Source organism: Camarhynchus parvulus, chromosome 2 (genome assembly GCF_901933205.1).
Source record: "Camarhynchus parvulus chromosome 2, STF_HiC, whole genome shotgun sequence".
Classification (NCBI taxonomy): domain Eukaryota; kingdom Metazoa; phylum Chordata; class Aves; order Passeriformes; family Thraupidae; genus Camarhynchus; species Camarhynchus parvulus.
Genome location: NC_044572.1, coordinates 138,217,642 through 138,245,464, shown reverse-complemented (window position 1 = coordinate 138,245,464; position 27,823 = coordinate 138,217,642). Strand labels below are relative to the sequence as shown.

The window sequence follows — 27,823 nt, the reverse complement described above, 5'->3', positions numbered from 1 at the left end:
TACTGAAGTATTCTTGCTATCTTAGGCAGCGTTCTTGTTTTCACTGCACATCTACAAGTAGCTTTGTCAGGAGGTTGGTGTGGCTGACCAGGCAGGTTGCTTGAGCTCCAATATGAAAAGGTAGTATAGAGGAGATGGAAGCAGGGACAGACTACAGGGGAATAATTTAGAAGTATTACCTGAGTATGTAGGAGTAGCCTTGGAAGATACAAAGCCTAAATGCAGTTGAGACTTACATGGGAAGCACAACAAGAGCTTCCAATGCTTTGTTAGTACAAAAAGGCTGAGGAAGGAATATATGGAACCACTGCTGAATGGAGGAGGTGATGTAGTGACAGCAGACACTGATAAAATGGAGGCATTCTAAGGTTTATTTGCTATCTCTACCACCAAACTATACCATGCATCTGTGCTTAGGGAAAAGGTCCAAAGAGAACTACCAGCAGTAGATGAGTGTTTAGCTGGGGGTTACTTGAGAGAGTTTGACCAGAAAACACCATGAGAGCAGACTGATCAGATCCAAGGTGCCAAAAACCCCAAGATCTGATGTCTCTGCAGGGCCACTCTATCACATCAGAAGGGTTATGGAGGTCATGGAAGGTTCCTTAATACTGGTAATAGATGAATATTGCACCATTTCTTCAGGAAGGCCAAAGACAATCTGGGGAGCTCTAAAGTGATCAGCATTGCTTTGGTCCCTGTGAAACTTCAAGGACTGGATCTTCTTGGAGTGCATTTCTGGGCATATGGAGGAGAAGGTGATTGGAAACAATCAGCATGGATATACCAAATGTAAATAATGTCTGACTGCCTGATTGTATTTATGATTCTATGACTGGATTTTTGGATGAGGGGAGAGAAGTGGCTATCATTTACCTCAAATTTAGCAAGGCTTTTGACATTGTCTCCAAAAATATCCTTGTACCCCAGTTGGATGTTATGGTCTGTATAGCTAAAAATTCATTGAATTGGCTCAAAGGAGAATGGTTAAATGTGTTGTTCTCTGCCCAGACATTTTCCTGTTTACCTAGTAGAGTGCTGCAGGGATCTAGAGCCTGGAACAGTCCTGTTTAGCATCTTTACCAGGTGCTTCAAGGAGGTCATAAAATCCACTTTGCTCAGATTTGCAGATGATACCAAATTGGAAGGAACAGTGAATATGCTGTGGGTAGTGCTACCATACAGAAGAACCTAGGCAGGCTGGAGGAATGGGCCAAGAAAAACCTTATGAAATTCAGCAAGAACAAATGCAAAGTTCCTGTCACCTGGGAATGCTGAGCCCTTGCACCAATACATACTGGGGGTGACTGGCTTTTCTGCAAGGGCTCTGGAGAGTCCTGGCAGACAGCACACAGCCTGTGCATCAGGAGTGTGCCCTGGCAGCAAAGAAGGTAATGGCATCCTGACTGTGCTGGAGAGAGCGCAGCCAGGAGCTTGTGGGAAAGGATTATGCTCCTGCTGAGCACCTGTCAGACTGCATCTAGGCACTGTGTCCTTTTGAGCCCCTCCAGGAAAGGCAGTGAGGAATTGGAGCCAGGTTTAGCTGAGACTCCCCAGAATGGCTGGAGTTAGAGCCGCATGTGGAGGAGATAAAGGAACTGGATTTATGCAGCCTGGAGAGAAGATGGCTTCAGGTGTACCTGATAGCAGCCTGCCAGCATCTGTGAGGGTGTTTTCAAGAAGACAAAGCCAGGCTCTTCTCAGTGGTAAGTTAAGTGGTGGGAGGACAAGAAACTGCAAGCATAAATTGAAACAAGAACATTCAGCCTGGGAATAATGGAAAGAAAAACCTGTGAAAAAGTAATACTGGGGTTGGGTGAAATGGTTTAGGTGTCACACATTTACAGACCATAAATCGTGAATAGTCAGACACCATTTCCTATGTTCCTGTCTCCATCCACCTCATGTATAAAGTGAATTTCCATTGGCTAGCAGTGGAAACCTTTGATGTAGACCAAATTCTTAATTATAGCAAGCATATTTTTTTCTGCAAAACATGGCTCTAATATCTCAGTTCAGGCTCAAGCCTGTGTCCACAAGGCCTGGGGCAGGCACCTGCCTGCCAGGTTTCCTCTGTGGTGTGAGCTTTCTTATTTCGCCTGGCCTATGAGTTCAGCTTCTTGGTAGAATTTAACTGGGACTAGTGCTGCAGGAATGGGCTGCACAAGCACCTGCTCACATTTATGCCTGACTGGCTTGAACATTGGACATCTGCTGTGCTCCTCTGCTGTCCCTCTTCTCTAGTTAGCAAAGGAACTGCCATCCCAAGTCTGCTTGTTTCAGCTGGTGTAGCTCTGCCCAATGTTCCAATAATACAAAGTGGGGTTGTAATAAAAGGGTTGATTTTGTTTATCTTTTTCTATTTAAGAAAGGATGATGATGGTGTGGTGGTAGGATGGAAGAACTGGGCAGATGGATGAGGATGGAAGAACTGGGCAGTCCCAGCCTTTCCATTGTAGAAATCCAGCACAAGTTCCTCGCTCACTTCATCACTCAGCCATGGAGCCTGAGGCTGTGATAGTCATTCCTTCCTGTTCATGGAACATGGTCCAGGGTTACTCATAACTCATAGTCACCAAAAACCCCCTAAAGTTTCAATTTAGACATGTATTTCCTGATTTTGAATGACTTGGAGAGCAGCTGGTCTAATCTAAGGCAGAGCTTCATCCTGCAGCAAAGCATTGCTCCACTCTCACCTTCTCCCAGCTCTGACTTTTCTCCTAAAGAACAGAAAAATGGTTTATCTGTGATAGATGTAGCATTAAGGACACCTCTAAATTTTGTCAGCCAGTGGTCTCAGTATGGCCAGAAGGTTTCAGAATAGGGGCCTCCAGTCTGGTAAGCATGTTTTGGTGGCTTCTTGGGTCAGAAGTAAAGATGAAGTGTGGAGAAGTGATTGTGCCTACACACAGGGATATTACTATGCCATTTCTGCATGACTGGTAGGAACTGACTTGCTGTGAATGAGGCCAGCAGCCTTGGACTTGAATTTCTAAAAGGCATTTTTCCTCAATAAGCTTTTTCTTGAAATAATCATTAATTATTTATCATTACCCATTAATGCTTCTAAAACCGAAGTATTTAGCTTAATGAGTTTATTACAATAGATCCTAAAAAATGTAATTCTGCCTAGTTTTGAGGAATACCAATGCCCAGAGAGGGAACAATTCGGGCTGAGTTACATCATGCAAAGTGAACTTGTTTGCCCAAATAGTCTCATAGCATAGAAGGGGAGCAATGGAAAGAAATGTGGTCCCACCTCTTTATTCACAGGTTTGAATAGTTTCCTGGAGGGTGTGTAGCAACACAGATAATTTACTGCTGGTAGCAACAGGAGGTTTTCTGGAGGAACAAGTGTCAGAGAAACTAGATTACAAGAGTGGTTCTGAGTCACAGAGTCACCTGGGATGCTCCTGTGTTGGTCAATGCTCAGAGGTGAACTTGGAGTCAAACAACCAGGCAAATGTTCTGAGAATTTTCCTGTTCAGGGTAAGGTTGAAGACATATGATTGGTTGCCTTTGCAGTGCTGTACTCAGCAGAAGGGAGACTCAGAGCTGACCCTCTGCATCACTAGCTGATGGTATGTCCAGCTCTTTGTATACCCAAAGGAGGACTGTGTGCACCTGGTGCTCAGTGACCTGCAGGGAATGTTGCTGTGTGGTGCAGACCATCTAGCATTCTCCTTAGCGTCCAGATATCCTTCCTTAATTTTTAGTGTTAGGTGGGAAGGAAAACCTACAGACTTGCATTGTAATGATCCTCAGGTTTCTCTTGGCACATCCTGCTGTGAGGAAAGGCAAACCATGACTAAGCACTTGATGTGTCTGAAGAAAAAAAGCTCTGTCAGTATTCTCAAATATATGAAAATGTGATTCTTGTGGGCATTCTGACATGGAGATCTAAGTAGCCAGGCAGTGACAGCAGAGCCTTCATGTTCCATGCTCATCATTTTTAGTGAGTCCCTCTGAACTGCATGACTAAGTTGTTCAACCACACCTGAATCTTGGTTCTTGGGGGATAAAACCTGTTCTATAGCTTCTTCCTGTGTTACAAAGGCTGGGGTGATTTTAACATTAAACATCAAACATCACTGGCTTCTGAGTTAGGGAGTTAATATGTTCCTAGAATCAATTGTTAAACCAGCAATGCACATGGTATAGCTTTTATTATATGTGCCTGTTCACAGCCTACAGGAATGGTGTTGCTTCCTTTACACAGTTCTCTTTGTGCTAGACTTCTGTATGCTTATCACAGATTTTGGGGACTTCAGACACTAGAACTACTCCGTCTGTTTTTAGGTTGCCTACAAGCTGTGTAGGCTTGCATGCCTATGTAAAATTAATTCCTCACATTTCAGGCCAGCCTGATGGATGATAGAGTTGAAAACAGAGATAAGTGAGATCTCTACTGCATAGAATCATAGAATGTTTTGGGTTGGAAGGAACCTTAAAAATAATCTAGTTCAAACTCCCATACTGTGAGCAGGGCCTCTTTCCACTAGACCAGGTTGCTCGGTGCTCCATCCAGCCTGACCTTGAACACTTCCATGCATGGGGCATTCCCAATTTCTCTGGGCTCACCATCCTCGCACTATGGAATTTCTTTCTAATATCTAACCTAAATCTACTCTCCTTCAGGTAAACTCATACCCCCTTGTCCTGTCACTCCATGTCCTTGTAAAAAGTCCTTCTTGTAGGCTCCCTTCAGGTACTGGAAGGCTGCAATTAGGTCACTGTAATTTTTTTTCCAGGCTGAACAAAACCAAATCTCTCAGCCTTACCTCAAAGGAGAGGTGCTCCATCCTGCTAATCATCTTGGTGGCCTCCTCTAGACTTGCTCCAACAGGTCCATAGCCTTTCTGTGCTGGGGACCCCAGAGCTGACACAGCACTGCAGGTGGGGCCTCACCAGAGCAAAGTGGAGGGGCAGGATCACAGGGCTTTGGATGCTGCCCAGGACCCGTTTGGCTTTCTGGCCCGTGAGTGCCCATTGCCAGCTCATGTACAACCTCACATCCAGCAGCACCCCCAAGTCCTGCCGGACAGGGCTGCTCTCAATCTGTTCATCCCTCACCTGGACTGATTCCAGGGGTTGCCCCAGCTCAAGTGCAGCACATTGCACTTGGTCTTGTTAAACCTCATAATGTTCCCATGGACCACTTCCCTCATAGCATCCAGATCCATCTGAATGGCATCCCATCCTTCAGGTGTGTCAACTGCACCACCCAGCTTGGTGCCATCTGCATGTGTGCTGAGGGTGCACTTCATGCCTTTGTCTATGTCATTAATGAAGGTATTAAATAGTGCTGGTCCCACTAGAGATCCCTGAGGGACATCCCTTGTCAATGATGTCCATTGGGACTCTGAGCCATTGACCAATACCCTCTGGATGCAGCCATCTAACCAATTTTTTATCCACCTTACAGTCTGCCCATTTAATCCATTTCTCCAGTTTAAAGAGAATGTTATTGTAGGGGACCAGATAAATGTACAGAGGACCAGATAAATGCCTATCAGGCAATATAATTGTACAGTCAAATTAATGAGAGTGTAACAACTTGTAAATTTGAAGTTGGTCCTACTTTGAATGCAAGATTTAACCAAATGACCTCCAGAGATACCTTCCACCTCAAATTATGATTCTAACAAAAGAAGGATTTTTTTCAAGAGATACTTAAAATCTTTACTTTGAGCTCTGAAGTCATGAGGGAGATTACTGGGACTCCCTGTGCAAGTCAGAGATTGATGAAGGTCATGCTCTTTCCATCTGTGGACTTCACAAACCACATCAGTACTTCATATACCAATGATCTTACTATTTCTGGAACTGGTGAAATTATATTCTGTTCTGCATGGTCTAAATTTACCCCTAAATTACACATAGAAACGCCAACCCTAAGATGCATGTAGAAATAAAATAAAAATTCACAACTGGCTGGATGCCCCCTGCAGACCTGTGCTGACTTTACAGTCACTGATTACGAAACAGCAGTTACTCTTGCTTAGCCCAGTGATGTGAAGGCTGGATTGAGCCCTGTCCCTATCCCTGGTTTCCTATCCCTGGTTTGCTCTCCCTAGCATAAATGAATGAGGACGGGTTATTTTATGTACAGCAGGTGCCAGGCACGTTCGCTGGCACTTTTATTTCCTCTTCTTGAGGAATTCACAGACAAAGTAGATGGTGACTTGGCACTCACAGTCATTCCATTCTCCTGTGCTGAGCATTTCCACACAGTCCTCGTGACCAGCTGGGTCATGAGGCTCCCCTTGCTTCCAGTTACTGTAGTTCTGCAGTGGGCTGTTGTCTGCATACACAAACTGTCCTTCTCTGTCCATGTCATTCAGCCCAATGAAGGCTCGGAACAGGCCGCTGTTGGAGATGTAGTCAGCAATCAAGGCATTGGTTGCCTCATCTTTAGGCATGGCCAGTGATCCTCCTCTGTCCCTGCAGTGGATCAAGGCTTCTCTGTAATTCTTCTCTTCTTTCACAATGTAATAGAATTTCTCATCTGTCTCTCTGATACCTGCTATAACTTTGAAGAAGAAAAATTGCTTAATGGCATGTCAACAGATGCTGAAGGTTATTCTATTCCAATATGACAATATGATTTTTACATTAGAGTTAATAAAAGGGAAGGAGGAAAAGTATTCCCACCACTGTATTTATGATGAATGATGAGGACATGATCAGAGATTGATGTGACTAATGGGATTGTCAAGCTCTTAGCATACATTAAGACAAGAACTACTCAGTCCTGATTGGCATGTCTCCTGTGATGCTTCAGTTTTATTTCCTGGATGTCTTGTCTAGGAATCAGCTTAAGGCATGCTAAATTGTCAAATGGCAATGTCTAATTCTGGATCACCCTATTGCTTTGTATGTTCTAGAATATAGATTGTGAAACAGTGCCTAAGGGTAAAAATACAGTGGTATAAATAGCTTTTCAGGCCCTTTCCATGTAGAGGCAAATGAATGTGACTGCTGAGATAAGATATTTTAAACACGGCCTGATATTCAGAGCTGCTGTAGCACTGTGGCATTGACTCGGAAGAAAATTTTGGTTGCTCAGCAGCTTTAAAAGGCAGACTCTCAACCAGTGAGTTTATAGCCTAGTGAATTAAGCAGTGCCAAGGAGCATGCCTGGATTTCTGGAAATTGATTGTCTCTGCTAATGGATTGCTGGACTGGTGCTGGAGTGGGCCTGAGCAGAGTTAGGCCTCAGAAAATTAACACACTCCCAGATAATTCAGGAGTCACCCCACACTTCCATAAATCAACAGTGGTTGAAGAATAGCAATGATATCTGTTATTGGAATCAAGTAAATCCCCTCAAATACTTAAGGATCCTTACCATTCTTCAGAAACTTGATGGATGTGTTAAGACGAGCAACATTGATATTCAGTTGTCCGACAAATCTGCGGTATCTCCCACAGTCACAGACAGTGCCTGATGCAATACAGAGGATAAAGGATTTACCAATTTAGAAGCATTTGGGGGTGGGTGTGTGTACATGAGAGTCACCTGTAGCCCACTTCCAAAGCTTCTGAAGACCTGGGCTCCACTTGTGGAGGGCCAGTCTTCACCTTACTCCACTGGCTACACTTGTGTTGATCAAAGTGTTTAATGTTTTAGCTCTGTACACTCTGTACACTCCCTTGCTAACTGGCTTAAGCAAGTTAATACTGACCCAAAAATCAATAGCTTTCAAGCCCTGAAGTCTCAGTTAATATTTTTCTTTTTTTTTTTTTTAACCTGGAATTTGGCTTGCTAGAAGTTTTGTTTGCTCTTTTTGTTTTTCTCAGAAAGAAAATTAGTTGCTGATGGTTTCCCATTAAACACCAAATGGTCATTTTATATGCAATCTCTTAAAAATAAACACTAGTATACATTCAAGGTGGGTAACCATTCAATGTTGCTAGGTTTCTAATTCATCAGAGTCAAATTCTCCTCCTGTAAGCAAATGTATTGCATTAATTTGACAACAGATTATGTTTCTATCTAATATCACTTTTTCGTCCCCATGCTCCTATTAGGAAACTGTTAAAGGGCTTAATTCCTTTGATACTAAGTAACTTTCTTCTAGTATCCAGTTTAAATGCATACTGCTGGCCTGTGTGTTAGTTTTTATGATACCAAATATTACCCATGAATTTGGGTGACTTCATATTTTGTGCATGCTGGTATATTAATAGGAATCAGTCATGTTCCTACACTATCCTTTATTTTCAATCTCTTCCTTACATTTCCTCTATTCTCCTTGGGCCTCAATTACATTTCATTTATTCTCCTTGGGCATTTCAATGTATTTTCCTTGGGCCTCAAAATTTCATGGAATTCTATACAAACCAACCCTGAAATCAAAGATCCAGCAGATTTGACCATTCTGCGCAGAAGGATGCATAGCATACCTGCTTTTCCTTTTTTTCCTGAAACCCCTGGTAAGCCTTTGGCTCCTTTGTCACCTGAATAAAGAGGAAAATATATTCTCAGATCTCAGACAGTGCATATGTCAGGGAAGCATATTCAAAAACTCTTTTAATAATATATTAACAGTGTGCTTTTGATAGGAAGCTCTAATGATCTGTACTGAAAGACGTGCCATGTTAAACAAACCATGATTAATTCTGGTGCATGGAAATGAGAGCCCTTTAATAGCTAACTCACTGATAACACAGGCATCTTGTGTACTGCTGGCTCCTGGTACCACTTACTTTAAATATAAACCGCAAAATGATCCTGAGAGGCTGAAAGCACTTAAGAAATCTTGAAAAGGTGAGATCTGGGTTCTCTCAGGGGCTGAGGACAGAGCCCTTCCCCAAGTTCAGCAGCTCCATGGTGAGAGGAGGCAGCAGATGTGCTCTAAGCCACTGAATTCATGCGTGCAAGAGACTGTATGTGTGGGCAGCTGTTGGCACCTGCATTAAGGACCAGCATTTAAGTTCAGTTTATGGAACTGGGATTTTTTGCATCCAACTGCTTTCCCTCTCTTTTGTAAATTATAAGAATGATAGAAATACTTCTCCAAATGCTCTCCTACTATATAACTGGAGGTGACCTGTTCTTTAAAAAATCTCAGTTGTAATTTGGGTCAGGAACAGCTGGACTTTATCTGAAATTTATGTCAGCGCTTTTATGAATAAAACCTCCAGAGGTCAAATCATACTACTACTTGCTCTGCCAAAACATTCTAATACTTGCTCTGCCTTATTGATAGCCATGTTCTTATGTACTTTTTACTTTATATGGTTGTGTTTTTTTAAAAGAATTTAGATGTTGGCTGTCATTTTAATTAGCAGCACACCCACAGCACACTTGCAAGCTGGATTTTCAGGCTTACTTCATTAAGAATTCCAATGTTTAGTCATAGATTTAAACAGTGACCTTTGCTTCCGCAAATAAAGAAAACGAGAAAAAACTGTAAGGGGACAATAAATTGTGCATTCAGATTAAAAGAGAACTTGATTTAAAGGCTCAGAACACTGGTTTACTTTCAGATAAAGAAAAGCAACTTGTGACATTCTTCATTTTTTGTCTCCTTTGGGGATTGATGACATTTTAGGAGATAACTCTCTGAGTTTTCAGTTTTTTTGGTGCTTCTGAAAATTAATCCCTCAGGTCAAAATACTTTCTTCTTGCCTGATACTGGGACTGGCTGGAGGCCATGAGAGGTTTATTAAAAACAGTGGTTTGAGAAGCTCTTCAGAGAGACTGTTCCACCCACTCAGCAGAACTGCTGGTTTGAGACCCCAGAGTTCTCCTGGCAATGGTGGTGTCCCTGATCAGCTTTCAAGGCAGATCTTGTGTCAGAAGTAATATTCCTTCTTAAGTAGCTCTTTAGGAATATCAAAAAGGAATGCCTGAGCTTCTTCTCGAGATAAATAGAGCACAATTTCATTCAATTATTGTCCAGGCAGATTTGGAGTCTACCTTAATTTGCAAGTAGTTGCCATCCCTGCTTATGTGAGCACCTTCTTAAAATTCCTGAATTCATTCCTTACCAGGACAGGGATGTCCTGTGCATTGCTTGTCACATGACCCACGGCAGTGCAGGTGGCAAGGTGTGGCATCTGCAGCAGCAGCAGGACATTGACTTAGGCCTTCAGCATCCAAATCAAAGGCACACATTTGTCTCTTAGAGTGTTCAGAGGATTTACTTCACAGGCACTGAATTTCTCCCATCCTCCTTTACCACAGAATCATAGAATAGTATGGGGTGGAAGTGACCTTTAAAGGTCATCTAGTCCAACCCCCATGCAATGAGCAGAAACACCTTCAACTAGATCCCTCAAAGAGGATTGATGTCTTAACTCATAAAAGAAATTATTTTAGCCAAATTAGTTGGATATCTTGGATGAAGAAATAAAACTAGGGTATTTCAGTTCACTCTCATCACCAATCTTTATTCAAAACTTTATTTGGAGAGTATTGTTTGTACCATTATCTAATATTGCTTCATATCTGGAGCTCTCATAAAGCACATATTTACCTTGAGGGAAAAACCCCAAGAAAATTCCCAGATCAGAGCTTACCTTTTCCACCAATTGGACCAATTTTACCAAGCATTCCCTGGTCACCAACGTCACCCACTGGTCCTTTGTTTCCTAAGAGAAGAAATGAAGAGGAAATGAGTATGGATAGTTGCTGTAATTTCTTTTCTGAGGCACTCTTTAGGTCTCTACTGCTGCTGTTATTCCTGAGTGTGGCCAGTCTGCCTGTGTGGCAAAGTGAAGTAAGCACAGCCCTGAGGATATTTGGAAGAGTACAGCCAGATCTCTGCTCCTGTAGGGTACAACAGTAGGACATGGCATAGAACCTTAATAAAATTGCCTGTTCAAACATCATATTGTCTCAGAGAAAATAGAAACTAAAACTGCTAGTGATTTACTTCACAGCCTAAGGCTTTTTTATTTTTCTCCACCCCAGGCAAAACACTTTCCTAAGTCCTTGTGGCTTTGCTGGGAGTCCTTCTCAAAGCAGGACTGCAAGTAGGGAGCTACTAATTTTGCTGTATGTGTTTTCCCAGTCTTCAGAGCACCAAAATAACAGGTGTCCTTTTTAATTGATTAATAAATAGTGTAAGTTCTGAAATAGCTGTCTAATGATGACAGGCCAATCTAGGGAATCTCAGTTTGCAAAAGGACTTTAACATCAATAAAATGCTTTGTAAATGGTTGATTCCCTGAATTCCTTGTATCTTACCTGATGTTCATTTTAAGGTAAGAAGTGAAATCATAAGAATGCAATTAAAAATGGAAGAAGGTTTTTATTATAACAATAATAACAGAGTGATTTTAAAGTTTCTATAAAAGTAAAAACTTTCCTGATTAGTCTTAAGCCACAGTCAAAGAAGGAAGATCTTGGACATGTATTGTCATTAAACTCTAAAGATAAATTAAGCTTTCAAATTAGAGTATGCAAACAAGGCTGACACAGTCACATCTGGTGCCTCTAAATGATGTGCCCAGGTCACACTGTGGGTATGGAACATATTTAATTGAGCCAAGTCCTGAAACATCTGCAAGGCCTTGTTCTCATCTTGGATGCTGTTTGATCAGAGGAACTTTTTATTTGTATGGCTTTGTTTGCTTTGTCTCCAGAATACAGACAACTGAAACCAAATTTTATTGAGCACCCTGACATGTTGTTAGGCAATAATGCTCAAAATTCAATTTCAACTAAAGGCTAATATCAGTAAGAGTAATCTTTCTGATTATGTATATGATATAGGTTTTCTGAATCACACTCATGACAGCCGTGTATATTTGTCTTAAGTATCAATAGGAATTGAACCAAGCTAAATATTGTTATATTTACCAATTAATGTTTGACAGGATTGTGAAATCCACTGGTGAAACAGAAATTAAAAGCATTAAACACCAATCATATGCATCAGTACAGTCGTGTATAATGATATTCATATGCCAGCAATAGCCAACAAACCATTATAAATACCTTTTGGTCCTTTTGGTCCAACCTTTCCTTGTTTGCCTACTTCTCCTCTGTCTCCCTTTTCACCTTCATCCCCTTCCAAAAAAACAAAATAAAACATCATGGTACATTTCTGTCAGTGCAGTAAGTACAACTAAACACATTCAGAAAGAAAAATTCATGGTTTTTTCCCCCTACTGATTTCTTTTTATTTCACATTGAAGGCACAGCAGACATGAGATAAATTTTCAGAAAAGAGATGAGGAATCTGACCATCATTAGGAAAAGTGAAAAGCTTTCCCTTTCAGAGAGGCTGTTACAACATGAAAATTATACAACAGCAATTCCTACTCCTACACTTTAAACATTATTAGCTATAAAGCAGATAAATAAACCAATCTTTTGGTATTGGGAAACTTGAGCACACAGGGGCAAACTGCCAAGGGAGGCAACAGGTGTTTATTAATTGTTCCTAGTGATTCCCTTCCTAGTGACTCTGTGTTCAGGGTATGCAGATGCATTTGGAATGAGAGGAATGTAAATATGTTGAAATAGATCTTGACATAGACCTTGGCACTTAATATGACACAATTCTTGCCTTCATTTTTTGACAGATGGCATTTGTATGTTGGTACAAGAAACTTGTTTTGCAATTACTCCAATGCTTTATTTTGAAAGGTCATGCAGAGAATATCTGTAAGAGGCAAAATCATTGCATTTATTATGGTAGTGCAGAGATTCTTCTAAATGAGATTGAGACCCTATTACACAGGTTCTTGTATAGTTCTGTATAAGCATTTTCACTGTTGGAAGACAGTCTCTCACTGTGCAGCATATAGGGTAAAAGTGCAAGGCAGCAGTTAGTCAGAAAGAGATGTTATTTCCTTCCACAAGTAGCATACAAGGTTGCTTTGCATGGAAGGCAGGAAGGCAGCAAAGAAGTAAGGAAAGAAAGACTAAAGATGATTTTGTCATCTTCTTAGTTTGGAGCCAGATCATAGGAGGAAGATTTTTTTTCTTCCCCCAGCAGAGGTGGGGAGGAGACACACAACTCGCCTGTAGCAAAGGGCCCTCACTGAGCAGGGCAGCCTTCCAGAGCCTCTCCCATTGTTCCCTGCCCTTGTTGGCAATGAGCCTTGCTGTGCAGTGGGGAGCAGGGCCACAGCCTCTTGGCTCAGCCAGGAGCTCACATGGTAGTGGCAGCCAGTTGGTCGTTCAGTATGTGGAGAGCCAAGGGAGGAAAGTGTGCCTGGATGTCAGCTAGAGGTGAGGATAGAACAGCAGTATATGACAAGACCAATAACCTGTCTCACTAAGGGTGGTGCCTGCAGCCCCAGCAAAAAGTGTGCAGGGAACTGAGGTGTCCTGAGGGTGACTATGGCCCAGGCAGCCACTTCCAGCCTCTCACAGCAATGGTCTCAGTGCTTACCTGAGCCAAGCACTGCATCACTATGGTATTTGCTGGGACCCTCGTGGCAGGGAGGAATGATGAGTCTGACTCCATGTTCTCAGAAGGCTAATTTATCATTTTATGATACTATATTATATTAAAGAATGCTATACTAAACTATACTAAAGAATACACAAAGGATAATTACAGAAGGCTAAAAAGATCATAATGAAAACTCGCTCGTGACTCTCTCCAGAGTCCCGACACAGCTTGGCCCTGATTGGCCAATGAGTGAAAACACTCACACCAGAAATCCAATGAAACAATCACCTGTGGGTAAACAATCTCCAAACACATTCCACATGTGAGCACAACACAGGAGAAGCAAATGAGGTAAGAATTTGTTTTCTTTTTTCTCTGAGGCTTCTTAACTTCCCAGGGGAAAAATCCTGGGTGAAGGAATTTTTCAGAAAATGTGGATGTGACACATCCCCTCCCCTCATGAACAGCCACTAGTGATTCTTTCCTCCACCAATTAACCTTGTGCCTTTTAAACCCATTTATACCTTTGGCCCTTATATAAAATATCCTGTGGCAAATAGCTCAATTATTTTTTTAATGTGCTGGGGAGAAAGTACCTTCCCATGGTTGCTTTAAGACTGATCATTACATTGGTCTCATTTTTTTTCTGAAAAATACTGCCCCACTCACTCCTGGCCTTCAGCTTCTGTAGTCAGAGGTAGCATGTCATGGGCTGTTCTGTAGAGTGATAGCAGATGAGAAGTGCTACACATTAATTGCAGCACATAAAATTTAGTTTTAGCTGTTTGGCACCTTTCCGTTCCAGTTACATGGACTGAGCTGAGCCTGTCCCTTTATGCTGAAAAAACCCTTCCATGCTGGGACTCTCTTGTGAAGGGCAGACTCACCCTGTTGGTCAGGATGCCCTTTGGGGGGAAGGTCAGTGGGCCAAGCTGAGGAAGATAAAGGGCTGAACTTCAGTTCACATTGAAGGGAGGAAGCAGTTGCTGAAGGGATGGACAAGGAGGAAACAATGTGGTGTGTGCTGGCTCACTCAGGCTCTTTTTTTAACACCAGCTTCCACAGGTAAAGTAGGGAAAGAAAAGTCTAAAAGCAGACAGCAATATAAATTTTAAACATCTCTCTTTTCACTAGGTCTTAAAAATACTGTAAAAGCTAGTGTATCTTTCTAAAAGCCAAGCTCCTGAAATATTCAGCTGAAGCTGTGGGTCTGAGCTGGAGCTGATGAAAGGATGCTTGCTTTTACTGGGTTCCCATCCTGCCCAGAAGGACTTGGGGGTGCTGGTGGATGGGAGGCTGGACATGAGCTGGCAATGTGCACTCACAGGCCAGAAAGTCAAACCTGTTCTGGACTCCATGAAAAGCAGAGTGGGCAGCAGGTTGAGGAGGTGATTGTGCCCCTTCACTCTGCTCTGGTGAGACCCCACCTGAAGTGCTACATCCACCTCTGGGGTCCTCGACAGAAAAAGGACATGGACCTGTTGGAGCAAGTCCAGAGGAGTATACAAAGTTGGTCAGAGGGATGGAATACCTTTCCTACGAGGAAAAGCTGAGAGATTTGGTTTTGTTCAGCCTGGGAAAAAAAGGGTTTGGGGTGACCTAATTGCAACCTTCCAGTACCTGAAGGGAGCCTACAAGAAAGATGGAGAGAGACTTTTTACAAGGATATGTAGGGACAGGACAAGGGGGGATGAGTTTAACTGAAGGAGAATTGATTTATGTTAGATATTAGAAAGAAATTCCATAGTGTGAGGATGGCGAGCCCAGAGAAGTTGCAGATGCCCCATCCCTGGAAGTGTTCAAGGCAAGGCAGAATGGAGCAAGCAGGTCCAGTAGAAAGGTGTCTCTGTCCATGGCAGGGAGATTGGAGCTAGATGATTTTTAAGGTTCCTTCCAACCCAGACCATTCTATGATTTTATGATTCTACTGACCATCAAACAGAGCTAGAGAATTCATGGTTTAATTTTGCTGTTGACTTCAATGCTAACAAGAGGAAATTGTTCTTTGCAAATCTATGCATGAAACCCCTGTGAAAGTGCAAAAGTCACTTTTCAGTAGTTCAGAAATTCAGAAAAGTTTCCAGATGCTGATAAGGGGCTTGTGAACGGACAGTTTGGGAGCAGGTTAAGAGCTGATCTCATCATCATCTGCAAACCCATACAGGGGGAAATATGTGTGACAATAGAAAGGAGGCAGTGCATGATCCAAAGACTGGAAAGGCTGGATGAATCTTGACTAGAAATGCAACATGGCAATATTTCACAAATGGACTGTGTTCTGTGACAAGGAAGGGAGATGGGGGAGGCTTTTCATGTCCAGCCTTTCCCTGTGCAATGAATTCCTTTGTGTAAAAAAAAAGCTGTAATTCTGGGTCTGGTATAGAAGCTGCTGAGGGAGATTCCTTGGCCTGTGGAAAACAAACCATATTCCTGCTACCCTTCCAAACCAGGGCTTGTCATCCTGGCAGTCCTCCTCACCTTTCTCAGATCAGCCAGTTACAGTCTCTGCAGGCTGCTCTGTAGAGTCAAAGCTATGGAAGTACTGTTGTTTGCTGCAGAAGGAAGATCTCTGTGCAAGAGCCTTCCTTCCTCCCTTCCTCCCTCCATCCCTCTCTTTCTCATTTGTGAAACAGTTAATCCTAAAAATAGAACCCAGGAAAGAAAGTCAATATACAAGTGGAGAAGCTGTAATTACTTTCTAAAGGTGTTTTATTCCTATCTCAGTTTCAACATTTTGAGCCACCGAAAGATCCAGTGACTTTTCCTGATGGACTTTGGAACAAGATTTTCACACCTAGGGCTGCTGAAGTTGAAGCTACTTTGTCCTGTACGGGCCATTAGCCTGAGAGCTGACAGGTGAGAGGAGTAAAGGGTGTGGCAAAGATTGTTCTGGGGATTTCCAGAGGTCAGGCAGTGCCTCAACTTTTATTAACACCTTATGTGATCCAAATTTTTGCTTAAGACCTCTAAAAGCCTAAGGGAGAGGAAAATAAGTTCCATCATCTGTTTCATCTTGGTGTAAAGAAGCCTGCCACACTCTGTCTTACTTTTCATATCCAGGAAAATGGGAAGCACAATAATTTGCCTGTCTGTAAGAGAGGGCAATCCTGCTTTTCTCCCCATCTGTCATCTGAGAATAGGTAGGCCATTACAAAACAAGGGTAGAAACAAAGAGTATTAGTTAGTGATACCATTTTATTGTTAATTTAAGACTAGATTAAGCCCAGTACCTGCTGATATGGCACGTTCTGTGTCCTCCTTGAGCTGCTGCGCGCTGTGATCTCAAGTTTTGGACCGAAAGGTGAACTCTTGGGTTGTGCTTCCCTCTTGTGGTCTTGCTATGATTTGCAACCAAGTAGGGGAGACAGGCTGGCCGACTGTTTTGGGCAGGGGCTGAATTGGCTTTATTTCTAGTTTAACATAAGTATCCCTCTCTGTCCTCTGAGACTTCATGTGGACAAGCCATCCCACTGCATTAGGCACCTTTTTTTTTTTAATCTTCCAGGGGAAAAAATAAATATGTTCTGCTAGTACTCTGGACTGGTTTTTTGAGTTCTGTAGTACTGTGCTTTGTGCAACACAAATTTTCTGATCCCTGACCTCATATGCTTGTTATCTATACCTAGAGGTTAATCTCTCCTCCGTGCTGCCTTGCACTTGGGGCAGTATCAGGTTAAATTTTAACGTAATTAGCAGATTGTCACTTTAAAACTGTGTTTGCAGAGATGTCAGATATTATACTGCACTGGTATCCGAAGCATGGGTGAAGAAGCACTTGGAGTCATTAACTGAAGTAAGACTATTTCTCAGCCTTGTTAGCATTTCCTCAAGGTGATTGGTTTCTTGTGTGTCACAGATATGAAACACCAGATTGCTAAAAGAAATGCCTGAAGCAGTAAATAACTAGACTCTTCCAGCTTGGGACTGTGCAAGGCAGAAGAGCACAAGCCATAAGAAGTAAGTAAATTTTGCAGCCATTAGAAAATTTAAATTGTAATTGAGAGGGAACTGCAGACCTTCTGTAAACAAGCTCAGGAAAATGCTGAAGGTCCAATTACCAGCAGGATTTTTAGGCAGTTGAAAGGGGCTCTCTCTTTTTTGGAATTTGACTAAATAACACTAAATAACTAAATGTTGAGAGGTTACCTTTGGTAAGAATTTAATTAGTAAGAATTTACTGACCTTTAAGTGACTTAGATTTCCCTGATGAATCTTTTGTAGGCAATTAATCTAGTTTGTATTAATGAACTTAGGATGTTTTCAAGTTCACAGTTATTTAGTGACTCTCCAAGTCTTGTGGTCAAGGGCTGACCATGGCTCTTGGAGAACCTGGGTGTAATTCCTGGGGGTTTCAGAGCCCATGTTTATCTGCATCAGGCTGAGGGCACCTCTGCAGGCTGAGAGGAGACTCTGAACTGGGCTTATGCATGAGTAGCTCTCAGCACATTTGGAGCTGTGCTGAGAGACTCCCTGGGACCACTTTGTCAGGTGTGCTGGTGTGCCACGGCCTCAGGTCAGCTAAATACTACAGAAATGTTAGTGCTCTCTCATCCTCTCTTTTGCAGGTATGTCTCGCTCCAGAATCCAGGACATGCCCACCTTTTCAAATGACAGAAGCATCACTTATGCTGGGCTACAGCACAGTTGTCCTCCTACACCAGATACTCTAAACCGAAAAAATTCCACTACCAGCCAAAGAGTCTTTGAAAAGCCCTGGGCCAAATGGTTAATTTGATGTGAGCGGGGAAGGATGAGAATCTTTCTTTTAATCTTGATAAGGATACCACATGGTGGTATTCTCAAGCAAGGCAAGCAGCTTTGCACTGTTTGCCTTAGATGCATTTATCATTCCTAGGCACAGCCAATGCCCTACCACAAAGGCTTTGTATGGAATTTGTTACGTGTGTGACACAGTTCTGCTGAGCTCCATGTGTCATGCTCTTAGTCCCACCTGAGGTGGCAGATGGACCCTCCCCACCTCCAGAGACTGAATGTGAAGAGTACAGGTGATTTCTGCCTCTCCTTATCCAACCTGAAAGAATAAGGAGATGAGCATAATTCTGAAGCCTTGAGAACCCTACAGAAGCAACTGAATGCCTGCCCTCCTGGAAGAACGTCACAGGATTAGCTGTGTAGCTCGGGACACTGAACGACCCTGAGCAGGAAGAGCCTTTGCAGCACTTGGGCATGCACAATATCTGCCGAGAGGGTTTGTCACTAGAGGGAGTCACAGACTTTAAGAAATAAGCAAACACAGCCCTGTTTGTGTTTCCAATGGATGAGCACGTCACAGTTACGTCAATGGAAAGACTCAAAATTTCCTCTGATTTCACTTTCAGTGTCATTTAGATCCTTAGCAAATTTCCCATAACTGTGCATTCTTGCTTTCATGCTGCATTTGGCTAGTGAGGACAGGATTTCTTGACATCAGCTGCCTCTCTGACGTGTTGTTCCCCTCCCTGTCCTTCCTCCTCCCCTCAGTTCCCAGCACTGTCCTGTATGCCTCCCTTCCCTCTGCCTGATGTTGAGCATTCTTTTCACCCTATTTGGAAGAAATTCATCTCCCTAAACAGAGGAATATCAATAAGGCAGATAGACATTTTTAGTGAGTGAGCTGAATCAGCTCAGTGCAGAGCCTGGTTTGGCCAGAGCCTGGTGCTGGCAATGCTGGGATGGTGGGTTCAGTCTCTACATGGGCCATTCATGTGAGAGTTGGATTCAACGATCCTTGTGGGTCCCTTCCAGCTCAGAATATTCTGTGAGTCTGTGAAATAGCTGAGCCAGCACAGGTGAAGCAGGGACCACATGGTCAGAGTGGAAGAAAAAGATGTTTGGCCTCCCTTTTTTGTCAGAAAACCTGAGAGCTGAGTAGCATGTTCAGCTGTAGTGTGAAACTGCACCCATGGTCACATTCCCAGGTGTCCTGTAGGAACATGCAGGGCTCTTACATATGCACCATTCTTACACACACACAGATTATCTTTCTTCATCCAGGTTCAAATTAGACAATGCAAGCCCTTCCCTTCTTTAAAAAAAAAATCTTAAAGAAAAAAAAAAAGACTTCTCTGATTGCCTTTCTACTTATAAATTGGACTTCATTAGAAACACCCTCCTCTCATATTGCATTGCACAAGGCATACCCAAGCCTCCAGATGGCTCAGTGAACCTCTGCTGACTTGTATTATTTGAAAGTGTGGACGTTTGTGCATGAATGGAATATACATTATTTCTTTAATAACACAGAAATAATTTCAATCATTCTTGATTCTCCTTTAACTTGGTCTGCATGATTTGATTTTCCCAGCCTCTTCTGCTGCCATTCTGACGTGATCTTAGAGACCCATGAATTATGGTGGCTTCAGTGAGGAATCAGACTGCCATTGGTAAGAAATACAGACCCTCTATCTCTTGAATTTATGTATGTAAGTCCCCTGAGCTTTGTAGCTCAGGCTGATAATTTCCAGAAATTTACTCTGTGTTAAAACGAGGAATTCTAGAAGCCATGAAAAATAGAATTATGTGTTGAAATTAAAGGACTCTTCAGATCAAAAATGAGGCACTAGGAGGGAAATTTAGTTATAGATTTGAACAGCTATAGGATGTGGTAAGGCGTTCTGTATTTTTGGAAGGCAACGTGGATAGCAACATATCTGGTTTCTGAAAGGGTTTGAGATTTTCCAGGAGTGGAACTGCGTAAGCACAATTAAAGCTGAGAGATGGACAGCTTTACTGGTGACCACAGTAAATGCTATTTTGAGGTACCAGCCAATGTCACAGAGTTTATAAGCATCATTTGTCAGAAATAATGATAAAGAAACATTTTACATCTAAACTGCTATGGGAAACTCCCGGTGCTCTTCAAATTTCATCCTTTTCTCAACCTGGATCTGATTCAAGATTTTCAAAGTTCTTGTGTCTGGATTTCAAAGAAAATGAACTGGGATCAGGGACAGATAGCAAGATCTAGAGTCAGTCTTCTGAAGTGCTGAGAGCCCATGAATCCATGTGAAAACAGCTTCTGCAGTGCCAGCCCCTGCTCACATACTTAATGGGAGTTCAGAAGTCAGAGTTTTGGGTCATCCTCTGCTTGTTTCTACCCTCATGTTGTTGCTTATTGATTTACTCATAGCAGATCAACTCCCGTCTCATCTATGTCAGCAGCCCACTTAAAACTTCCTTTGCTGATCAGAGCTTGCAGTTTCCAGGGGAGAGCAGGCTGGAAGAAAGGTCAGAGCTGGGACACCCCTCAAAGGCACAGTCCAGGGGGGCAGAGCCTGATCCTCCTGATGCTGCCAGAGCCACAACAGCTGGTGCCTTTGCTCTCACTGCGTCAGCTGCTGCCTCCCCACAGTCCCAGACCCTTTCTCAGCAGCAGCCAGCCTGCTTTGCTTGCAGGCTTGGAAGGGTAGAAAGTAAGGAATAGGGCCATGACTACTTTTGCTAGGCCAATAACCTGGCTGCCCTGGAAAAATCATTGTTTCATTTATGCTTCATTACTTGGTTCTCTTTGGACTCAAGAAGTCAATGAAGTACAAAGCATGGTCATTATTGCCCCAGTTACTCAGCTGTGAATCAGTGTTAGCTGATGTAAGTTTTCAGTCTCTGTGCCACAACAGCCCAGCTAGGACCAAGTTGTTCCTAACACCTTGGGTCAAACATCAAGAATCACTAGTTATGAACACTGAAAATCTCTACTTTTTTTTTTTTTTTTTTTTTACTTTTTAAAATTTGTTTTTTGATGGGAGGGGCAGAATGAGTCAAAACCCATTTTAAAGAGAACAATGGACAAAGGGACACAAGAGATGTAGCACAGGGGAAAAAAAACTACAGCAGCAAAAGTCAGAGGCTTGCTTGTTATCAAGCTTAGAGTTTAAACAGTAAAGTTCTGCCTATGGCTGTGATCATAAGCTTGGGATCACGTCATAGACATTAGATGGATGAAGGAAAACTGACAGCAGGACAGACTTTCTTCTGGCATATTAGGTAAGCATTTTTCATGCTTTGCTACAAGAGATGCCTGAGAAGTACCAGGGTAGTTAATACACTAAGCCTGCTTGGTCTTTAATTGCCCTGATGACTGGAAGCTGGAACAATCAGTGCCATTAAGGGCTACTTGTAACTGTCCTGGATGAGCTCAGCTCTGGAAGGAACTGAAATTAATCTTATAGGATCATATCACATAGTCGCCAAAATGTATTTGATGACCTGCAGTGCATATGAGCTAGTAATTTGGCAGTGATTTATACTCAATACTCCTTCTACCAACCATGGATCTTGGGCATGCTGATCTAAAGTAGTAGATTGAGCCGTGCCAATAAACTGCTGGTCTCATCTTCTGTCGTGATGTCAGCCAGGAAAAATAGGACTGTTAATGACTAAATCCTGATTTTCTCAGTACTGCACTTACAAAGAATAATAATATCTACCCTTCAAATACTCCCTATACAAGGTAGACCACAGAAGCCAGCTGGAGTCCCAGGTACTCTGTGTTGTCATGAGATCCCCTCATTAGCCTTGTGACTTGTTAAACACAATACTGTCAAACTTTGTTCTCCAGCCTGCCATTACTTAGATACTAACTAAACCAACACCCACTAGCTCCCTTGGGGATCATTACATCTCTCTGCATATATGCTGTGGCAGCAAAAATTTAAGCTTGGATTTTAATCATAAAGAAATTAATTTCCTGATTTAAAATGGTCCTTTAAGCAACATGCATTTGAATAATCCATCATAAAAACAAATGAGTCTGTAGCAGTGCTCTTGACTTGATAATATTTTTTCTGCTTTAAATTTAAATCAGCTGCATTTTTTTCCTCTCAGTCTGTAGCCTATAGAAAAATACAATGAATTACTAAAAAGAAAGCAATAGTTTGAAACTGCAATAGCCATGGTGTGGAATATATATTTTAGATCTGTCACTGCAAGATAGATTTGTATGTCATGGACCTAATAAGATACCCTTCAGGCAACTCCACTGATATTAGTTGTCTTACAGAAAAAGTAAGTTAATGCAGAAAATTTGGTTTCGGATATTTGCAAAGTGTTTCGAAGATAAAAGACCTGTACATGCCAGAGTTGATCTAGTTATTGTTAAAATCTCTAGCAAAGGTCCTGTTTAATTCAACAAGAGCTACTGGATCAGGTCTGATGAATGTAGCAGAGATGTATTTACAAATAAACATTTGAAAATAATGGCAGTTTAGTAATTTTAAATATTGTGTATCTCTCCCTATCTGTAGATGCAAAGCAGACCATTAACAGCTCACAATAGGTGCCTACTTTTAAACAAGTCCCTCAGTTTGTGTCTGTTAGCTGTTTTCATTGTGTGATGAGCACAAGAAAAAACACAAGATTTGTGTAGCTGAGGAAAGATGCAAAAAGATACCTCTAACTTATATGAAAATGTGACACTGTTCCTGAAACTAAAGAAATGAAAATTTAAATCTCCTTGCTTCTCCATTTCCCCCCATTACAGTTACAGTTTACTAGATGTTTGTACAGTCTGCAATATTTCACATCTTTCATGCCCAGCCCATGCCACAAGCCCTCCAAGTCTCCACTGATAAAAAATCAGCCTTTATCAGTACTGGTCTCAGCATTAGCAACCTGATAATTCCTCACCTTTTGGTCCAGGTAAAATTGTGTGTGTTGAGCAGACATCTGTTGTAGGTCGATTATCAACATCAAAACCAAAAATCTGAACTTGCAAGATAAAAAGCACTACAAGGGTCCCATATGTCGTTAGCTGTTGTTCTTTCTTGCTGCTCATCCTTGCAGTTTCTCAGGAAATGCCTTTCGTTGTTACAGTCTTAAGAAATGCAGCTGACTCAAAAATAAATGCTTCACTAACTGGAGCAGTGGAAAGCTTGGGATCTACATGCAAGAGCAGCTAAATAAAGTGAAGAAAGGAGTTTGACGATGCTGTAGTTATTTCTGTCCTGCACATTATCCAGGATATTTATTTAACACTGACAGCTGTTTATTCCAATTTATCTCTTATCTGAGTGAGACATTTAGCTACTTTTGCCATGGAAAATTTCTCCAACATATGGGAATATCTCTCTTGTAACTTTTTTGCCTCTCAGCACTGAATTTTCATGTCCAGGATTTCACTTACTCAAGGGACAAAAGACTTTGGTATTGTATCCAAGTGTGTACTAATTAGTTATAGGATACATTTGGCTGCCTGTGTGCTGGAAGAGTAATGCAGACTGCATAGAAGATGTAGAAATACTTTTCCATAAAATCTTTCCACCAAGGAGACTGTTAGTGACAGCAGACAAGCTGCCAGTCCACTGTGGGTGGAAATCGCCAGTGCTCTATCTCACCTTTTGGGTGTCAGGCACCCACAAATGAAAAGTTGACATTATCCATGGGTGTTTTAGCCTGAAACACACAAATGATGTGTTTATGCTTACAGATGGCTCCACAGTGCTAGCCCCAAGCCCAGTCATGTTGGTACAAATCCTGAGGTAACCTTCTGGTGTTCAGCTGGGTGCTGGGACCCTGAAACCAGGGTAGGAGGCCTCTTGGGTGGAGGAACAGGTTGCATGCATCCTTCCTTTTGAAAGGAGCTGTGACAGATACCTACCTGTGTGCAATCCCTTCTGGAAAAACCTCTAGCTTTCTCTTAAGGAGAGCACAGTAACCAGGGATAAGAGGATCTTCAACGTAGCCTGGCAGAAAAGAAAGGGAAGATGATTATTTGTAATATTTCCAGGAATTTTGTTAACTTCTGGTTTCTCACACAATGAGACAGCTACTAAAAAAGCTGAACTAGGCTTTTTGAGCTATGTTGTGTGTGAGAGGGTGTTTGCTTTCCATCTTAGGAAAAAAATGTATTTCCTACATTAATAGCTTTTGAGAGGCTTTCCTCATTATTTAAGAGAGTATTTGGTTCCCTAGTCCTATGTTCCAGCCTTTGGGCATACAGAATAAGTGGCAGTACTGATGTAAAAGTGAATACCTTTACTTAAAGTCTGAAGAAAGGCTCTGACTTCAGGCTTTCATCTGTGATAAAATGTTGGCCGAAGTCCCCAGAAGGGTCAAGATACTCCTCTCCCTTTTCCTTTCTAGCCTGCTCACAGACTGTCCCCCTTGCCAAAACACTTTTTTCCTTGTTAAACTGTGTACAGTGCACTTCAGAAATAAATAGAGGTCTCTGTCCTAAAGAATGTCATCTAATGTACCCCCTCAAATGTGGCCTTGATAACGGGTACACACAGCTAGAGGGGGAGGAAACACAAAGCCAGGATTATAGTTGAGTAGAGTCATACCAGAAATAAACTTGTTCCTCTGTGATTTGCATTGGGCACTGTGCCTCTGCCTTGTACACTGTTAATCTGTTTTATTTAACTTTTTCTTCTCTTCACTTTCCATTTTGTGAGCAGAAGGTCAATGTAAGAGCAAGAATAGAGAGCGTAGGAGTGGGAAGCTGGTGTACTTAGGGCTGGAGGAGGCATTTTGAGAAATGTTGCCAAACTGACATGAATGATGCTATCTGTTCCATGGTACTGAGAGACTTACAGTGACTTGTTTGTTATTTATCAGGGATAAAAAGGGGTAAAGTCTAAGTGAGAGAGGAAATAATTTGTTTAACTACATCAGTTACTCTCTGGGACTAAGCAGGGGAAATTTTTCTGACAGTGGTGTGATCATTTACAAATGTTTTCAGTCCACTTTAGAAAATAAATCAAGACTCTACTCTTCCCCAACCCCCACCTCCCCCCCCCACTCCACCTTCCCTGACAGTCATGAGCCCCCTGAAAATACTGTGAGAAATTAGATTTAATGGATCTGAAAACTTGGAAAATGAAAACACTTACTCAAAATGTAGGAGATCCAGATTTTAATTATTTCTCTGCCTAGTTCAAACCAGTGCTTGCAGTAGAGCCTTAAGGTTATATTGCTTTATTACATGGTGTGTGCTAATCAGTTATGTCTTCCCATGTGTTGGACCAGGAATGCTGTCCTGCAGCTAGAAAACCTACCTTAACAGGCAGTCCATCAAAACTGATGTACTACCACAAAAAGCTTGGAGTTTGGCAAATCAATATTTATCAAACCAGTTTCGCTGAAAAATCTTCAAGCAGCTTCATTGCTGATGGAGATTTAATGAAGCAGAGTGCCTATTGTGCATGTTAATTCTCATTGAATCAGGCTTAAAGAAATGACTGTAGGCAAGGAAGAAAAACTAACTAGGCCACATCATCCAGACATAAAAGTCACAAAACAAATGCTTCCAAGGGCATGAATGTTTTACAAGGAAACCTGAAAAGGCACAAAAAATTATCTGGAAAGATTCTGTTCTTTGAGATGAGCATTAGTCAGGCAACCTTTGTCTTGTGCATTGTCTATTTGGAGTCCAAGTAACTTCCTTGGAGATTTGCATGACCTTCATTTGCTTACTCTTCAGATGTTAGTAGTTAAATGTAAACAGACTGTAAGGAGCACAGACAACATGCTGAAATACTGTTCATCAAAAGGTGGCCAGACCTACAGCCAATTTTCATCATTTTTAGAATCACAGATCCTGTGTCTGGACTGCAGGTTAATACATCCTGCTTGTAACCATGGGCTGATTCAGCCACAGTGTTCAGCCACTGGCATCCTTTCTGATCCAAATTCAGCATAAAGGAGAACATTCCCCTTCTGTACCTTACTGTACTGAATCAACTTGGGAGCATCTGAAGAAAAAAAAAAATGTGGAATATTTCTTTGCTTTGGGATCCTAGATGGTTTCTCTTCTTGTGTCAGGGGTCATGATGATTTGAGGCGTTTCATTCTGTCATGCTGGATACATCAATCAAGGTGGCAAAGCTTAGAGAAAATGGAAAAGGAAGGGAAGAGTATTGTGGTTTGCAATATGTAGAGAAGAAAGTAACCCTAGGGCTATTTTGTAAAGTTTTGGATTTGACACCATGCAATGGCTGCTTGAGCCTGTAAACACAGTCTCCACCACTTGTTTTTGTTCTAATTAAGATATAAACAATGACTAGATTCTGATATGCCTGAAAATACAACTGACAAAACCAATCAACCTAAGGGCAAAATTGTCCAAAATCTTATGGCTTATATGTTTAGTAAAGGCAGCTTGTAGGACTCTAATGATTATAGATCATCATCCAACATCTGGTTGGATGTTTGAGAGGCTTCATCAGCCTCAGCTGTGTGGAAGTTTATGCTCCACTATCAACTATGGTCTCTCTGGTTTCCTGCTGATGAGTTTGGCTCTCTGTTGAGTTGGGTACCTTGAGGGAAGGGTGGGAGCTCTTTCTGGTCTGACACAGGGATGGCGCTCTTAGAGAACCTCAGGTCTGCACTAAAGCTTACAACCCCTTCTTGGCATGCTCCTACCTCCCCTTTCCCACTCCTGTTCCCCTCAGCTTTTAGCTCTAAACAGAAAAGCTGACCCAGGTCCCAGCTGTCGGTATCTGCTGTGAGGCAGGAGAACAGAAGAGCCCTGAACTCTCATAAGCAGCTCAGGTTGCAGACCCCAGACCCAGAGAGCTGCTGGATGCTTTATGAGGTGCAGTACTGACCCCTGGAGCCCATCTGGTAAACAAACCTCAATTGTGTGTGACTTCTGCTCACTCAGGTGAGCATCACAACTGCATTACCATTTCTGTTTCTAACTTTTGCATTTAGCAAGAATGTCCTGGGTCACAGTGAGTGTTTTATAAGCACTTTTATTGTAAACACTTGGATTGAGAATGCTTCTCTGTTAGCCTGCAGGCTTTCTGTTCTACTGAAGACACCTTTGACATAATAGCACCAGGCTTTCAGAGAGGCCTAAGAGATACTTATTGCTATTGTTTTCCATGTAATCACTCAGAGAAGCTATCCAAAAATGTAAGGCATTCACATATGTAGTCAGAGATGTGATAGAAATGAAATACTCAATGTGGCTTGTAATTGTGTTTATCTAAGTGTAGCCTCTTCCTGTGTCAGAACAGATTTTTGCAAACAAGAGGGCAATGATTCAGTTCCAGGGGAAGACTGACAAAATAAACCCCAGCTTCCACTGACCTGATGCAGTGCTGAACAGTGTCCTACCCTGGGAAAATATTTCCTGCTTCATTTTCATAAATATTTATATAATTCCTTCTGGGAAACATGTCTTCTTCAGAAAACTAAACATGCTGCTCCCTGACATAAATTTAACTGTTTGTTTACACATGAGAGATTATAGGCATGTACCCAGCCTCAGATTTTCACATTCTTATCTCAGGCATTTCTGTCTTTTAGTGCTCTTTGCTCTCCTCCTAGAGATCACATCATGTCTTGAGCTATGGAGCTCATTTCTGGCTCTGGAATTTGGTGCTCTTTGGAGAGTTGTTATTTTGGGCTGCAGAAATAGGAACCAAATATAATGTTCTGCCTGGAATCACATATCTTTGCTGCCTAGTTATACCCTTCCCATCCTGGTTTGAGTCTCCTTTCTTAAAAAAATAAAAATC

At 42.0% G+C, this 27,823-nt stretch overlaps 1 protein-coding gene across 1 annotated transcript; it reads right to left on the bottom strand.

The window, feature by feature from the left end:
* Positions 1 to 6,099: 6,099 nt before the first annotated feature.
* COLEC10 (collectin subfamily member 10) lies at positions 6,100 to 23,286 on the bottom strand. Its single transcript, XM_030971602.1, has 6 exons — positions 22,986 to 23,286; positions 11,954 to 12,025; positions 10,531 to 10,602; positions 8,410 to 8,463; positions 7,352 to 7,447; positions 6,100 to 6,532 (listed from the first exon to the last, which is right to left on the bottom strand). Exons 1-6 carry the CDS (start codon positions 23,131 to 23,133, stop codon positions 6,141 to 6,143), a joined length of 834 nt encoding a protein of 277 aa, XP_030827462.1. The 5' UTR covers positions 23,134 to 23,286; the 3' UTR covers positions 6,100 to 6,140.
* Positions 23,287 to 27,823: the final 4,537 nt, after the last annotated feature.